Source organism: Martes martes (genome assembly GCF_963455335.1).
Source record: "Martes martes genome assembly, chromosome: 6".
Classification (NCBI taxonomy): domain Eukaryota; kingdom Metazoa; phylum Chordata; class Mammalia; order Carnivora; family Mustelidae; genus Martes; species Martes martes.
In genome coordinates, this window is record NC_137893.1 from 52,487,401 (window position 1) to 52,501,346 (window position 13,946).

General features: G+C 40.0%; 1 protein-coding gene across 8 annotated transcripts in view; it reads right to left on the reverse strand.

Moving 5' to 3' along the window:
* The window catches only part of SENP6 (SUMO specific peptidase 6), a 122,654-nt gene extending 114,927 nt beyond the window's left edge, over nucleotides 1–7,727 (reverse strand). For 6 of the 8 annotated variants that reach the window (XM_080805761.1, XM_080805759.1, XM_080805765.1 and 3 more), the window contains exon 1: nucleotides 7,001–7,727. In XM_080805761.1, coding sequence (XP_080661887.1) covers nucleotides 7,001–7,052 — 52 coding nt within the window. In that variant the 5' untranslated portion in view covers nucleotides 7,053–7,727. The remainder of the gene's footprint in view (nucleotides 1–7,000) is intronic. The other 2 variants (XM_080805764.1, XM_080805762.1) reach the window with 2 other exon arrangements.
* Between the last annotated feature and the right edge of the window lie 6,219 nt (nucleotides 7,728–13,946).

Sequence of the window (13,946 nt, forward strand, 5' to 3'; positions counted from 1 at the left end):
AACTGCCCAGATATCAGAAACTTTGGGATCTTGTAAAACTGTCCTTTTCAAGTTTAAGAAATACTATAACTTTGTTGAAAGAATTAAAAAAAAAAAAAATACCAGGGATGCCTGGGTGGCTGTCCAGCATCTGCCTTCAGCTCAGGTCATGATCCTGCCTAGGGCTCCTTGCTCAGCAGAAGCCTGCTTCTCCCTCTGCCTGCTGTTCCCACTGCTTGTGCTCTCCTCTCTCTGACAAATAAATAAAATCTTAAAAACAAAAACAAACAAACAAACAAAAAAAAAACCAGGTAAATGGGAGAGGAAAGGTACCTGTGTAGATTAAAGAGGACTACAAATTCTTTGCCACTTTTCCCACTGAATGGTAGTCCACTTCCCCTCCCACCGATTTGGGGTTGATTCTGTGACCTGCTTTGCCAACAGATATGGCAGAAGTGACTAGGTAATTTCTGAAGCTGGGCCTTAAGAGATCTGTGACTTCTGCTTTTACCATTTTATTTTTTTTTTAAAGATTTTATTTATTTATTTGACACAGAGAGAGATCACAAGTAGGCAGAGCAACAGGCAGAGACAGAGGGGAAGCAGGCTCCCCACTGAGCAGAGAGCCCGATGTGGGGCTCGATCCCAGGACCCTGAGATCATGACCTGAGCCGAAGGCAGAGGCCTTAACCCACTGAGCCACCCAGGTGCCCCCTGCTTTTACCATTTTAGAGTGCTGCTTCATCAATTACTGGTAATTCCCTATTATTTTTCCTTCTCTTGTCCAGCCCCTTTCTCAAAGGAAAAGTAGGTAGAAGGAAGAAAGGGTGAAGCAAAGGGATAAAAAAAGGGAGGGAAAGAGGAAAGAAGGAAATGCTGAAGGAAGTTTAGGCTATAAGTCAAATCACAAGCTCCAGTTCCGATTTTCCCACCGACTTCTTCTAGGTCACATAACCCCTCTACGACTCTTGATTTCCTCAAATACTCAACACAGTTAAGTAATGGCAACAGAAACAATCAATTTATAGAAGTGCAGACATGTGGACTATATAATTTCATTCCCTCTTGCCTCTCTGACTACACCAGTCAACCTACAACATCAAGAACAATCAACTGGCTGGCGCAGTCAGTAGAGCACACAACTCTTGATCTCCAGGTTATGAGTTCAAGCCCCATATTGGGTGTCGAGATTACTTAAAAGATAATAAAATGTTAAAAAAAAAAAATCTAAAAACCCCATAATAATCAGCTAATACCCAGAAAGAGAAGGTTATAACTGAAAGAAAAATAGTAAAATGAATTCAAATAAAAATGAAGGCAATATGAAAGAGAAGGAAAGCAAGAAAAGGAAGTCTTCTCTTCCCTAAGAAAATCAATATAATAATACCAACTAACATATAGTGCTTGGGATTATATGCCTGGAATTGTTCTAAGAATCAAACATATAATAATACATTTAATGTTCATGGCAACTTTATGGGGTAATTATAATTACTATCCTTGATTCACAGATGTAAAAACACAAAGAGGTTAAGAAATCTATCCAAGATCACACAACTAGTAAGTTAGACCTAAACGTTGAATCCTGGCCTTCTGGCTTCTGAGTTCATGTTCTCATTGCATTTCTAATGAAAATGCCATTCTAAGTGATGTTCTACTCTACTGTCCCACGTGAGTACACCAAATCAATTCAACTGGGAGGAAACCAGGAAATAAACATTCTTACTTAAGGAGTAAAAAAGGAATGGTAGTGTGATTAGTTTCTAAAAGTGATGCTATCAAAAGAAGGAGGAGCAGGGATAAATGGAGAACTCTGGTGTGTTCCACTTAGCAGGTGGAAACTAAAGACCTTGCTCATATTCAGGGAATATCAATCACTTAGAATAAGTTGTGCTTTAGTTCAAGAGATCCTATGAAGTATTTACAGTCCCCAGTAAAACTGACAAACTGACTGGGTTATTACACTTATATGTAAGACCGAAGTATGGTTAAGGGGAAATAGAAAACACTTCGCTTGAAGATAATAGATTTTGCTGGTATAGAGGGCAAGAGCTCAAGTTCAGCATCTGGCTTTTCAAGCCAGGGGTCAAAGTCCAAAATGGAGCTGAACTGAAAAAGAAAGCAAAGTAGTTACATACATATGCACATGTATGTATACATATACACATATATGCAAAAGGGAAGACCAAAAAAATGGGAGAAAATACTGGTGAGGCAATTAGTTGGTAGGAAAAAAAAGGCAAAGAGAAAGAAAATTAGATGTAACTGCATTATAAAAAAAGAAGGAACAAATGAGAGAGAGTGTAGATTTGTTAAAGGTTCCACAGAGGAGAAAAAAGAGGGGGAGGATTATTTAAAAAAAAAAAAAAAAATGTTACAAGAACAAGCTAGTTACTATCACCTTTGCCCTAACTGAACTTGCTGATAATCTTTGCTCTTCTCTAAAGCATCCTTTCCCATGTGGTAGCCAATGACCTTTTGAGAAGCAAATCGATAATGCTACCTCCAGTTTATCTCATACCACCCTCTTTGCCAGCATCATACTGTCCTTGTAGTTCCTTAAACGTGCCATGCTCCCTCTATTTTATTCCCACTGCCTGGAAAGCTCTGCCTTCCCACCTTTCCTTTTCCTACTCACCCTTCAAAGTGCCCTAATTAGATCAAATTCTTGTTATTATAAGTAATTCCTTCTGTTGTATGCCTGACAGTTGTAATTTTACATTTGTAAGTGTGATTATTTGATCACTGACTCTCCTCACCCATGGAACCCACTTCTTTTTCCCCTAATCACTGTGCCTCTCACAGTACCTACAAAACTGCAGTTGCTCAATAAATACCTGCTGAATGAAGGAAGGAAAAGAAAAACGGCCAACCTATTATCAAATGTAGAAAAGGGGTATAAGACAACCTTACATGTATAGAAGAGAAAGAAACAAAGCGAAAAAAAAGTTCAATGTAAATTGTAGCCTAACTAAATTCATACAATTTTAGTGTGATACTATACTAAAAAAATTGAATAGTAGCCAGTAGGTCTCCTTTTCCCTAATGAAGTCAGAAAAGGAAACAGAATTAACATTTTACTTAGTTATAAGGAAATAAAACACAATTTAGAACACGGAAGACAAACAGGCATCTCAAACTTAATTTGACCAAAGCAGAGGCATAAACTTCTCATTCCTCTACCAATCTACTCTATTTTAGTATATGGAATTACCCCACAACACCTCCAACCAAAATTCTCAAAATACAATCCATCAAGAAGTTCTGTAAACTCTACATCCAAACATATCTTCAGTCTAACCACTGTTCCCCAATCTCCACTGCTACCATTCTAACCTAAGCCCCTCTGATGGTTTTACACACAATGTTATATTCGTATCAGGTGTACAACATATTGATTTAACAATTCTATAATTACTCACTATTCACTACTCTAAGTGTAGTCACCATCTGTTACCATATAACATTATTACAGTATTACTGACTATATTCCCTATGCTGTACTTTTCACCTGTGATTATTTTACTACTGAAAGTTTTTTACCTCCTAGTACTTTTTTTTTTTTTAAAGATTTTATTTATTTATTTGACAGACAGAGATCACAAGTAGTCAGAGAGGCAGGCAGAGAGAGAGGGAAAAGCAGGCTCCCTGCTTCTCTGGGCAGAGTCCGATGCAGGGCTTGATCCCAGGACTCTGGGATCATGACCTGGGCTGAAGGCAAAGGCTTTAACCCACTGAGCCACCCAGGCGCCCCCTCCTAGTACTTTTTATCTACTTATCTATTCTAACCCCTCTATTTTAGAGTACTCCAATATTCTAACTCATGTCCCTGCTTTTATTATTCCTCTTCTCTACTTCGTTGTACACAGAACAAAGTGATTTTTATTTTTATTTTTATTTATTTATTTTTAAGATTTTATTTATTTATTTGACAGACAGAGATTACAAGTAGGCAGAGGCAGGGAGAGAGAGAGGAAGGGAAGCAGGCTCCTGCCGAGCAGAGAGCCCGATGCGGGCCTCGATCCCAGGACTCTGGGATCATGACCTGAGCCGAAGGCAGAGGCCTTAACCCACTGAGCCACCCAAGCGCCCAACAAACTGATTTTTAAAAAGATAAATCACTCCTTGGCTCCAAACTCTTCAATGACTTCCCACTTCTTAGAATAAAATAAAAATTCATCACCTTGGCTAATAGATCTGCTGACTCTCTTTTTTAGCACTCTCTCCTTTGCTTTCTACATTTCAGCCATAATGATCTCCTTTTTGTTTCATAAATGGAACCATGTATCATCTCAAAACTTTACAGGCATCATCCTCTCTGCCATACTCTGAAATACCTCATAGTTAAGGTGTTACCAAATTAAGGTGAACTAAGGTGTCACCTCCTCAGAAGGGCCTTTCCTGATTTTAATACTATATAAAATGGCTTTTCCACTCCTTTACTGCTCTGTGTATTTCTTCCAGTCTTTACCATTTTGCTATCATCTTGTTTATTTTATTAACAACAAATCGTTCCAAGTGCAAGAAATATGATAGTGAAAAGACAAAGTCACTATTTTCATGGAAGTCATATTTTAATAGGATTGAAAAACATAAATTTATCAAGTGATAAGCGCTATTATGAAAAATAATACAGTATAAGGGAATACCATGTTGTTTGTACAGTGCCCAGCACAGAATAGGTGGCTATAAATATCTGATGAGTAAATGAAAATCTACTTCAGTTTTTTTCAGTATGTCTACCAGAGTAAGGAAAGTATGCTCTATTGATGTTTAAATATTAAATCCTAAGGCTTATGGGGAAATATTCTGAAAACATAAACATGGTAGTACAAAATGTATAGCAAGTTACAGTGAAGTATTTTATCTTATTATTCAAAGTATAAAGAAAAGAATTAAATACAAAAAGTACCAGCATCATTCCATTTATTTAGAAAGACTCAGTACAATATATAAAAATCAGATATGAGAAACTGAAATCCTTGCTTTCTCTTAGGCTCATACTGTAAGGAGTCACTGTCTGCTTTCTTCGAGAATGCTAAAGGAGTATGGTGAAACTCAAAATTTATTGTAACTGTACATTCCTAGACCCTTAAGTTAGATTCAACTAAAAGCAACAGTTTGAAATTCACCACCAGCTTCATATTTGCTGGCTTTATTTATGCTCTTTCCATCCTCCCTGTGTTCATCTAGTCAAAATCATAAACTGAATCAGGGGCGCCTGGGTGGCTCAGTCAGTTCACTGGCTGCCTTCAGCTCAGATCATGATTCCCAGCATCTTCGACAAGTACCGCATCAGGCTCCCTGCTCAGCAGGGAGTCTGCTTCTCCCTCTCCCTTAGCTGCTCCCCCTGCTACTGCTCTCTTGCTCATGCTCTCGCTCAGAAAAATAAATAAAATCTTAAAAAAAAAATTTAAACTGAATCAGAAGACTGTAGAAGTCCAAAACTTACTGCAGTACAAAAATACAATCAATCTTCTGCATACTGAATGTATTAATAAGTATCCATCAACAAGCCATCTTTGGAGGTTCCAATATCAAAACAAAAAAACAACAGCACAGCACCACCTGTAACACAAGCTGCACCACTCTCAGTCTCTGACAGGTTATCTATTCTGGCCAAACAAGAATGGAGGTAGAACGGAGGTAATATGAAACAAACCCAGAAAAACTTAGAAGCTTTCCACATCTTCTTACTAGGAATCTCATAAAGCTCTCATCACCTTTAAGTTTGTCTTTTTGTTTGGTTTTGCTTTGCTATACTCAAGGAAGAATTAAGAAAATTAAGCTTTCTTTCCCTATCTGCCTCTGTTAGGCCCAATTGGTTCATTAGAGTAATACTGAGGACCTCTGTGGTCCAGGCACTGTTCCAGGTGCTGTTAATAACCGTAAGCAAGGCAATACCTACTCCTCTACACCCTCTTATAGAATACCTGCAGCACAGTTAAAATACACTTTCTTAATTCAGAAACATTTCTAATTAATTATTTTTTAGAAAGTATTGCTTATACTGTATATGAAAATTATCTTTGTGAAATTATCCAGTGGTTAATCCTTTTAAACAATCACTGCCCAGTAGACTCATTTTTCTAAACATATTTGTGAACTCAATTTATATTTAATTCAGTGTAAACAATGAACCCATGGTCAAATTCAGCAATGTGATGAACATTCAAGTCCCTGGTCCACAACCACAACGAATTTATGAGTATTTGGGGGGGTCCTTACTTATATTATATAGGCAAAGAACCAATATTGTCACCCATTACCACCATTCCCAACAATAACATACAGCCTTTCTTAAGACTACTTAGTCCCACCTACAGCAAATGTTTAACTTTCCCTCACAAGTGAATAAAAATGGAACCACCCAAACTTTGTCTATTAGCTTTGGTGACCGTCCCCAAATTGACATTGTGAATCTCCTTCTCTACTTTCAGATAAACTATTTTATAAAGTATCTTTAACAAAACACATTTCGTAAGAATATCAGACATGGCCAGACTTAATCTGAATACTGGCTGCAAAAAGAAGCCTGAAGCTCTGCGAAACAGAAATAGCAGAGGGCATATATAAAACATACCCAAGTAAAACTACCTAACTGCCCCTCAATTTCACCCGACCTTAGCAATCTTTAACTTTCCATGAACACCAAACAAGATCGGAATGCTATCTGCTCTCATCTTTAGGCCATCACCAAAATATTTCAAAATGTCAAAGATTAAACCCGTGCACTCTCAAAGGGCACCCACCAACTCCAGCTCGTATCTGGATCCACCTGCGCCCTCTCGGCTATGTGTGCCCGGGCCAAGCCCCCCGCATCGGCGGACTCGAACCCAACGCGCTCGCAGCACATTCCCTCCCCGCCATCGCCCCATCGGCCCCCGCCCCCCGGTACCTCTGCCACCTCCCCCATCCCCCAAACCCACCCAATGCGAATAACTGAATATCCGGAGACCAGGAGGCCACACTTTCCTGTATTTCCCCATCCCTCCCCCTGCAGGGGCAGAAACAGACGTACCTTCCAGAAAAGTAATCTCCCCAGCGCTGCCACCGCTCTTGCCAGCCGCCATCTTCCTCCTCCCACGCCGCCTCCTTCTTAATCCATGGCCCACACCACCGCCGCGGTCGCCGGGATGAGGGGCCGCGCCGCAGGAGGGTAGCCGCCGCAGGGTTGCGGGCCTAGAACTCTGCCGTCAGGGGGGCGGCGCTCCCACGTCCAGATGGGCCTACACAAAAGCAGGCCAGGCGCTCCTGGGCCTATCCGCGGGCTGGCGGGTGGCGAGGCCCGCGGCCTGGGCTTCTCCTCAGGCCCCTCCGGGGGAACGCGAGCGGCGACGACGGCGACGGCGCTTCCCGGGCCCGGTTCCTCTCGGCCCACGACTCCCCATCCACCGCCTACCCAGGCCGCCTGAGACGCTCTCCCCAGCCGCGGGCCCCAGGAAGAGAGGCTGAAGGCGAGCCCACAAACACACCTCCCTTCGTCCCGGGCCGTAAAATGGCCGCAGCCGCCGCGCCGGGGCGGCTAGGTTTTCGCGACCGTCAGGCGCCCCCAGGCCCTCTGCTCCCTCTGCAGCCGTCGCCGCCGCTACGGCCGTCCGCCCACCCCGCCCAGGCGTGAATGCATCAGCGGAGGCCTTTGCGACTGTCCATGTGGACAGGGGTGGGTCTCCTCTGCCACCGCCTCGCGTCCGTCGCCACAGCAGCTCCAGCCGCCGCCGCCGCCGCCGCCGCCGCCGCCGCCGCCGCTGCCGCTCCTCCCCCACGGCCGCTGGAGCTGCCGCCCGGCTCCCGCCCCCACCCCGACGCCGCCGCCCCCAGCGCCGCTCCCCTTCTGGAGCCCGGGCTCCGCTCGCCGGCAGAGCGGTCTGCAGCGCCGCACCGAACGCCGATTTGCGGCTCCCGCCGCTCTGGCTCTCCGTAGGGCCGGCCCTGCGCGGCACCAGCTCGGCCTGGACGCGTTTCGCCCAAAATCTTGACCGCGGGGGCCCCATGGCAGACTTGGTGTGTGAGCGCTTCTAAGCCAGGCCGGTGATGAGTTTGGTTTCTGTGGCACCACAATTGCCTCAAAAATGTTAAAAGTTCCTTTCTTTGACCAAGTCTTAGAATTTAAACCATAGCCAAGTGAAGAGGGAAGCTATAGTGGAGTAGTGTAATCACATGTTTAGAAAATGACTTGTGGTCCCCCTATATTTTTTAAAAGGTATAATAATTTATCAAGGTAGATTCTACAGTACATTTTGGATGACAATGTTAAAAAAAAATGCTGTTATGTGTGCCTAAGATTTCAAAAACCATTCCCTATCTTACAAGTCAGTCCTTATAATTAATTGCAGGTGATTACATCACGTTTGCTTTTCCTTCTTTTCCTTTTTCCTTTGGCGTTTTAAAATTATAAAAATAAGACATTCTTTAATGAAAATCCGCAATACAGAAAAAGAAAGAAGTTATGCTTAGTTCCACCACCAAAACTCAATTCCTTTAGGTGTGTAGTCCTCTAAGCGAACATTTTTCTTAAATCCCTCGCTATCCCTCTTTAATAAACAAAAATCCCTGTGTGTCAGTGAAAATTCAACAGCTAAAACGATGCAGAAAAACCATGATTCTGTGCAATCTTTGAGGAATGAACTGTTCTAATTAGTTAAATTGTCCTGTTAGCTAAGGCATAAGCAGAAAACCTTTCCCTTTAAAACTTCTGTTAACATCTTTCCTAATTTTGTAAAAGTAATATAATGAATATAATTTGTTATACTTTGTTATTTATGTTATTTGAGTATATTGAATGATCTGGTTGTGATGCTCTATGACATAGAGTCTGTGCCAGTGACAGTATAATACTGAGGCGTGTAGATAATAGACAGATGTGGGTGACTGGACTCATTTTACAGACTACAAAATGCAGTTTTAAAAAATAATCTCTGATTTAAAAATACATGCATACTGCCTTTGAAAATGGGAAAAGGTGCCAGAAGTCAAGGAATGTGGGTGGCCTCTGGAAGCCAGCTTCCAGAAAAGGCAAGGAAACTGATTCTGCCTTTGAACTTAAAGAAAGCAAAGCAAGCATCTTGATTTTAGCTCAAGAAAATAATGAGTTGGACCTCTGACCTTGTAGAACTGTAAGATAATACATTTTTGTTAAGTTGCTAAATTAGTGCTACTTTATTACAGCAGCCATAGAAAACTAATATACATATGGAATGGGTAACAAGGTGGAGTTATAGATAAGATGTCTTTTAACCAATCTGATTTAGGATTTTAAGACCAAGTCCATTGTTTTATTTTTTGTGTGTGTGAATTTCAGCTAATCTCTATGGGAGCACATAATTCCGACTTTGAAAGTGTGGCATCAAAATCACTTGGAAAGGCTTGTAAAACAGATTGCTCTGCCCCACCCCTAGAGTTTCCAATTCAGTGGGTCTGGAGTGCACCTGAAAATTTGCATTTTTAGTAAGTTCCCACGTGATGCACGATGCTGCTGATTAGGGGACGACATTATGAAAATCACTAGATTAAACAATTTCAAATTCCTTTCTGTTCAGTTTAATTTAGTCTATGAGTGAAAGTGAAAATGATCATTTTCCATATTCAAGTGTAAGATTAAAGATATTTTCAGGAATCACTACTCTTCCATATATATGAACCTTATCCATTAAGAATTGATAGTATCATGTATCTCCTTATTTAGGTATTCAGGCCTAGAAAACTTCAGATTGAGGACATGTCCCTGAAATGTAGATATATTTAGTATAAATATATAAATATATATTTAGTATACTTACAAATACACAGTTAGTGGCCCTTCTTTATACATACATTTTGAAAGACACCCACAGATGCAGCTGAGAATGCTTTTGAATATTAGAAATAGGACTGATTACAAAATCAATTCTCTGAGTTAGAAATTTTTATTAAAAGTCTAACATGTCTTTATTGTTTAAATTTAGCAAATGTTATTGAGATGTAAGCTATCTTGTTAGTTGTCATATTAATTCTGACATAAAAGATAAAAAGATAAAATGGAGATAAGTTAGGTTATTTTAAGTTTGAATGTGTGGATAATTGCAGTGTACATAATAAGCTACTTTATTTTTTCTAATTATTTCATTAAAGAAAGTTTAGAAAAAAGAGAAAACAAAGCAGGGTATGCCACCCACAGTTCTAATTCTAATGCCCTATCTTCTCCAGTGTCTTTTTACTCACTTAGTCTGGTCACCCACTGCCAAGTTTGAACCCTGAACTTACTCTTCCAAATTCAGTAAAGCAAACATCCCATCTCCAACCACGGTGGTCAATGGCGATGACTAATGGACCAACATCTGCAGCGCTAAGCAATCATCCTGTGCAAACAGAATTAAGAAGAAAACAGAATTAAGACTGACTACAGGATCCTTTAGAAGGATACAAAAGCATCAGATCCTCCCCAAAGCTACTTCTCTGCTGTGCTTCTTGCTCAGTACAAAGTGTTTCATGAACTGGAAACCTAGGAATCACTCTTGATTTGCTTTTTTAATTAAAGCTATGTCCTTGAATGTATCTTAACTCTATTCACATTTTTTCCAATCCCAAGGAGCCCAACCTAGTCTTAGCCATCATCCCCTCTCAGCCATACTACTGCAATAACAGCTTCAAACAGGCCATTCCATGCTCTGTACCCATCCTCTAATCCATTTCTCACACAAAAACTACAATGATCCTTTACGGGGGCGGGGGGGGGGGGCGGGGGGGGTGTCAGATCAAAGCACCTACCTGTTTAAACCATTCAAAGGTTTCCTGTTGCTCTTAGGATAAAATCCTAAATCCTTACTTGATCTACTGGGCCTTCCCTAACTACTTTGTGACCCTCATCTTAATAGCACTTTCACCTTCTCAGTTAATATCCAACAATTTTGTATTTCTTTCAGTTCTACAAATGCTTCATCTTCTTTTCTACTTTAGAGCCTTTGAACATGTTTTATCCTCCATCCTCAATGCACTTTTTGTCTAAATAGAGTCTTGCAATAGTAGGTTAATACATATCTGCTGAATGAATGAACAAATGAAAACAGCATCTTTAAAATAATCTTTGCCAAGGAAAATTCAGAATCATGGAATTCTAGAATCTGCATTCCTTAGAAACCATTTAATTCAGTCTTCTCAGAAGTCCAGAAAACATTTTTGTCCTAAGTAATATTGTGGTAGAAATCTGTGATAAATACACTGAAAAGGATCAGTAATCCAGATGTGAACCTAGGGCCTGGCTTTGAAGATTACAATGCTGAAACAACTTTTAAGGAAACTAGGAGCTGACAGAAGGAGGAGTTTGTAATAAATACATAATAACAAGGCTTCCTCTCTGTAAATGGCTACAAATTATTCTTTTGTATCAGGGCTGGCCATTTCCTCTATTTTAGTCAGATTTAAAATGTTGCATATAAAACTATGTTTGGCCCTTGAGCAAGTTGGGTTTTAAATTGCATGTGTCCAGGGGCGCCTGGGTGGCTCAGTGTGTTAAAGCCTCTGCCTTCGGCTCAGGTCATGATCCCAGGGTCCTGGGATTGAGCCCCGCATCGGGCTCTCTGCTCAGCAGGGAGCCTGCTTCCTCCTCTCTCTCTGCCTGCCTCTCTGCCTACTTGTGATCTCTGTCTGTTAAATAAAAATTAAAAAAAAAAATAAATTGCATGTGTCCACTTACAATAATGTGGAATTTTTTCAATACAGTTACAGTACTATAAGTGTATTTTCTCTTTCATATGATGTTTTTCTTATGATTTTTAAATCGTATTTCCTTTTGTCTAGCTTATTTTATTGTAAGAATACAGTATATAATACATATAACATAGAAAATATGCGTTGACTGTTATCAGCAAGGCTTCAGGCAACAGTAGGCTGTTAAGTTTTGGGGGAATCAAAGTTATATGCAGATTTTCCATTGCGTGGGGACGTGGATACCCCTAACCCCTGCCTTGAATAAATTGATTCATATTTTATGCTGGTAGAGCTTAATAGTTATCAATAAAATAGTCACCCAGTTTAAATACATATATTTCTTTGAAAACACAGTACTCAATCTTGTTCCTTCAAGCACTAAAAAATGCAGTACATAGTCCATGACTAAATACAAGTTTCAGAAGACAATAGCAGGTTCTGTAAATTCTGTCTGGTTGATGGTTTTTGAAGGGTTAAGTGCATTCGTGTCAGATAAAAAGAACAGTGAGTCTTCTTTTTTTTTTTTAATTTTTATTTATTTATTTGACAGACAGAGATCACAAGTAGGCAGGGAGGCAGGCAGAGAGAGGGAGAAGCAGGCTCCCTGCTGAGCAGAGAGCCCGATGCAGGGCTCGATCCCACGACCCTGGGATCATGACCTGAGCTGAAGGCAGAGGCTTTAACCAACTGAACCACCCAGGTGCCCCTGAACAGTGAATCTTATATGAGAATAATGTATATACGTTTGTTATAAGTATGTTTCAAGTTTCTGTTTTATCATAATTCTACATTATAATATTCTACCTCGCTTTCAACTTGTTACCTTATTTTTGCTCTTGTTTACTGCTACCATGCTTCCTATGAAGCTCCTTTGTTGTTTCCAGTTCTTTTAGTCCATGCTTTCTGTCCCTATTCCATGTGGCGGATTTTTTCCTAGAACTTCAGCAGGTAGTTTATTAGCTAAAACTTTAATGTTTAGGTTTTTAAACTTTTGATTAAGTGAAGCTCAAATTTATATTTTTAAAATTGTCAGTGATTATATCCTCAAAATAACACAGATTTCTTGTAATAGTTCCTAACAGATAGTTTCAGTTTCAACATTAATAAATGAACAGTGAAGTTTTTTCTGGGGTTGAATTATGACTTTCTTGTATCCTAGTAGGCACTTTTGCTTTCTTGGGTCCCTTCTTCCACAAGAAATACTTAAAGATTTTTTTTAAAGTTTTATTTATTTGTCAGAGAGAGGGAGAGAGAGAGACAGAGCACACAAGCAAGCAGGGGTAGTGGCAGGCAGAGGGAGCCTGATCAGAACAGGAGATCAGAACAAGGAGCCTGATGCAGGACTCAGCCCCAGGACACTGGGATCATGACCTGAGCTGAAGGCAGATGCTTAACCGACTGAGCCACCCAGGCACCCCAAGAAATACATTAAAGATTTTTAAAGTCAGATTTATAGTGTTATATATGAAACTATATTATTGATAAAAATTTAAAAACCTAGTTTTTTTGCTTTTTTTTTTTTTTTTTCAAACTGCTTTGGTCTAAAGATACTATCCAGGCTGGATGCATTATTATATATTAATTATCATTATGTTATTTTTTCTTCTGATTTTAAAAGAAATAATATTAGAACTTTTTTTTTAAGCCTTTAAAAGTATCATAGGCCACAAGCACTGTGCTTTCTGTGCCTAATGGATAAGTCAGTCATGTACACGACTGCTGGATCCTTCAATATTCATTAGAGGAAATTATCACATGAGAATAATGTCTAGCTGAATTCTGAGGCAGTGGTTCTCAAACTTTAACATGCACAAGATTCAACTGGAGAGGTTGTAAAACAGTTTCCTGGGCTCCATTTCAGACCATCTAATTCAGTAAGTCTGAGTGGGGCCCATGAATTTGCATTTCTAATAAGCTCAAAGGTAATGGGAGTATGCTGTTCTGACAACCACATTTTGAGAACCAATGCTTGGAGTGATGTATCTAAGTGTTTCATTTATGCTAAGGCAGTGCTCTCAATGTGGTATAGGTATATCATATTGGTATAATAACTAGGTATAATAACTACATATCCTAACCAACATTTACTGACATATACTAACAACATCTATGTTATTTTTGTTTTAGAAATGGAAACTGAGACCTAAAAGTTCACATACATTTTCCAAGATGACTCAGCTAGAAAAGTATAGCTGGAATTTGAGCCCACATCCATCTAGACTCCAAAGTTCATGCTCCCCTATTTTCATTATCATATGGTAGTGATCCCAAAGGTAGAATAT